Below are 2,134 nucleotides of genomic sequence, written 5' to 3'. Positions count from 1 at the left end.
CATAGATCGGCTCATTGCCTAGGATTGGATTGCGTCAATATTCGCGTTGCATAATGATTCATAATCTGACATTGCTGCGAATGTATCGTACACGTTTTATGCTCTAATTTCTACTCGCATCTGTGAATTTTACATATCGCGAGATACTCGTTGCTCGTTGATACGTTTATACGTTAAAATACCATATAAAAACAAGTATATTATTATTTTGCTTTCTTTTTCGATCTATTCCTATGAAATTAAAGATATTATTAATATTGAGAGATTTCTAACGGTTCGCTTTTAAATTTAAAACGATTTACATTATCCTACAGAATCTAATTGAAACGGACGAATCAAAGTCAGATATTTTAACAGTATTTATCTATCTTTGTATATAAATATTTGAAAGGATGAAAAATCTTTACTCGGTATTAGACAACAACTCGGTGTTATTAACAACTTATCCAAATTCGTTTTAATAATAAAACGTTTGTATTTGACAAGTACAAAATCTGAAGTTTTTCTAATCGCATAATCAGCAGCAGGTATGTAATATCATAATAGTTCTTGCAAAAAATAAAGATTAATGAGATAGACCGAGCACCATTTAATTTGATACATTTCTACCAATTCTCTCTAATCGTTTCTAAATAAATGCAAGAGAACGTATAGTATATTTAGAATAATATAAATAAAAAGTTCAAATAAAAATGAATCTCTCTCTTTGTACCCCCGATGTCCTTGAATATTATATAATAATCTCACGTGAGTTTTTATCTAATTTCTAACGGTATTTATTTGAAACGTCGTAAAGTTATCTAAGCGTCCTTCGGAATATGTTTATATGCGAGGTGAGATGTCTGATAGTACAAAGTTGAAATATGTTTTGCCAATTTCGAGCGTTATAAATTGAAATACTTTACAAATCAGTGATGTCACATATTCATTATGTTCATTATATGTATGATCAAAATCGTCGAGTCATTCGATAAATTTATATAGATTTGTATATTTATATTAGAGATGGCATCTAAAAAAATAAGCAAAAAGATAAGTTCGAGGAGAAATGCAATGTGTTGTTCGAGAAAAGATTGCTACAGCAGCTCTTCGGAATCGATCTTACCGGATACTTCCGATACGGATTACGATTGTTTAGATTGCTACGAGGAACGTTCACCGTTGCGCAAAACTACTAGAGGAAGGCCCAAAAAGAAGGATTCCAAAAAGTTGAACAAACTAAAAGACACGAAAAAGAAAGAAAGCAAATCTAAAACATCGAAAAACAAACGTAATTGTTGTAAAGGTGAATACAATTGAAACTTGATGAAACATTTTGAAGTGAATAATAATTCATTGAAAATCATCAATTTCAGAATATTCCTCGTCATCCTCCTGGAGCTCTTCTTCTTCGTCCGATTCCTATACCGATAGCGATTGCCAATGCTCATCGAGTAAATCACGGCGTAGGAAGATGTCATAAAACTTCCATTTATTTCTAAATTTAGTCTATTTATTTATTTTATCAATTTATTTATTTCCTAATGTTTTTTTATATTTTGATATCGCTGGGCAAAAAATTCTCTTACATACGTGTTTATTTTACTTTGTTGAAACTATTTATACCACAATCGAACTAGAATTTAGTCATTTTCATTTAAGCGATGTAAATATTTCTATTAATAAAGAAAATAAAGTAATGTGCTTTCCCAATGAAAATTCTATTTAAGAATTTTATTTCGAAATATCATGAAATTATAGAGAATTTTCTAATTTCTCAGAATGGAAAGGAAATAAATAAGAATTTCCTCGATGATGGCACTACTATAATTCTCTTAATGATAGCTTAGAAAGTTTAATAAGGTATTACAAAGAGAACCTCCTCCTAGTTTAAAAGAAACCGTGTGAAAAGCTATCGCAGACCCGCTAAGAGACGTAGCGCATAATAAATTAATCGATCTATTATTAGCCTACGCGAATCGAGCGTTTACGTAAAGTAAACGTATGCGCATTCGAGATTGTGTTCTTTCTTCTATCTTTTTCTTTCTATTAGATATCAAACTGGTTGTGGATAATTGGCGTAAAGGTACGGCAATAATTATACGTACGGAGATAACAGTGGGGATTATATAACGTTAGATTTGTACTTTGCAAG

The 2,134-nt window shown here is 30.8% G+C and overlaps 1 protein-coding gene across 1 annotated transcript; it reads left to right on the top strand.

Annotated features, from left to right (window-relative positions):
• Positions 1-405: 405 nt before the first annotated feature.
• On the top strand, positions 406-1,692 carry LOC106789270 (protein FAM133-like). The gene is made up of 3 exons (XM_014753351.1): positions 406-527; positions 1,004-1,285; positions 1,356-1,692. Exons 2-3 carry the CDS (start codon positions 1,006-1,008, stop codon positions 1,460-1,462), a joined length of 387 nt encoding a protein of 128 aa, XP_014608837.1. The 5' UTR covers positions 406-527; positions 1,004-1,005; the 3' UTR covers positions 1,463-1,692.
• Positions 1,693-2,134: the final 442 nt, after the last annotated feature.

Source organism: Polistes canadensis, unplaced genomic scaffold (assembly GCF_001313835.1).
Source record: "Polistes canadensis isolate GaletaPanama2010 unplaced genomic scaffold, ASM131383v1 scaffold_173, whole genome shotgun sequence".
NCBI lineage: Eukaryota > Metazoa > Arthropoda > Insecta > Hymenoptera > Vespidae > Polistes > Polistes canadensis.
The sequence above is the reverse complement of the archived record's forward strand: the minus strand, read 5'-3'. Positions and strand labels throughout refer to the sequence as shown.

Bases quoted from the DNA above. Each gene is read 5' to 3' on its own strand.
- LOC106789270 (XM_014753351.1), top strand. From the start codon at position 1,006: ATGGCATCTAAAAAAATAAGCAAAAAGATAAGTTCGAGGAGAAATGCA. The intron at 1,286-1,355 runs GTGAATACAATT...CATCAATTTCAG, and splicing joins CAAACGTAATTGTTGTAAAG to AATATTCCTCGTCATCCTCC.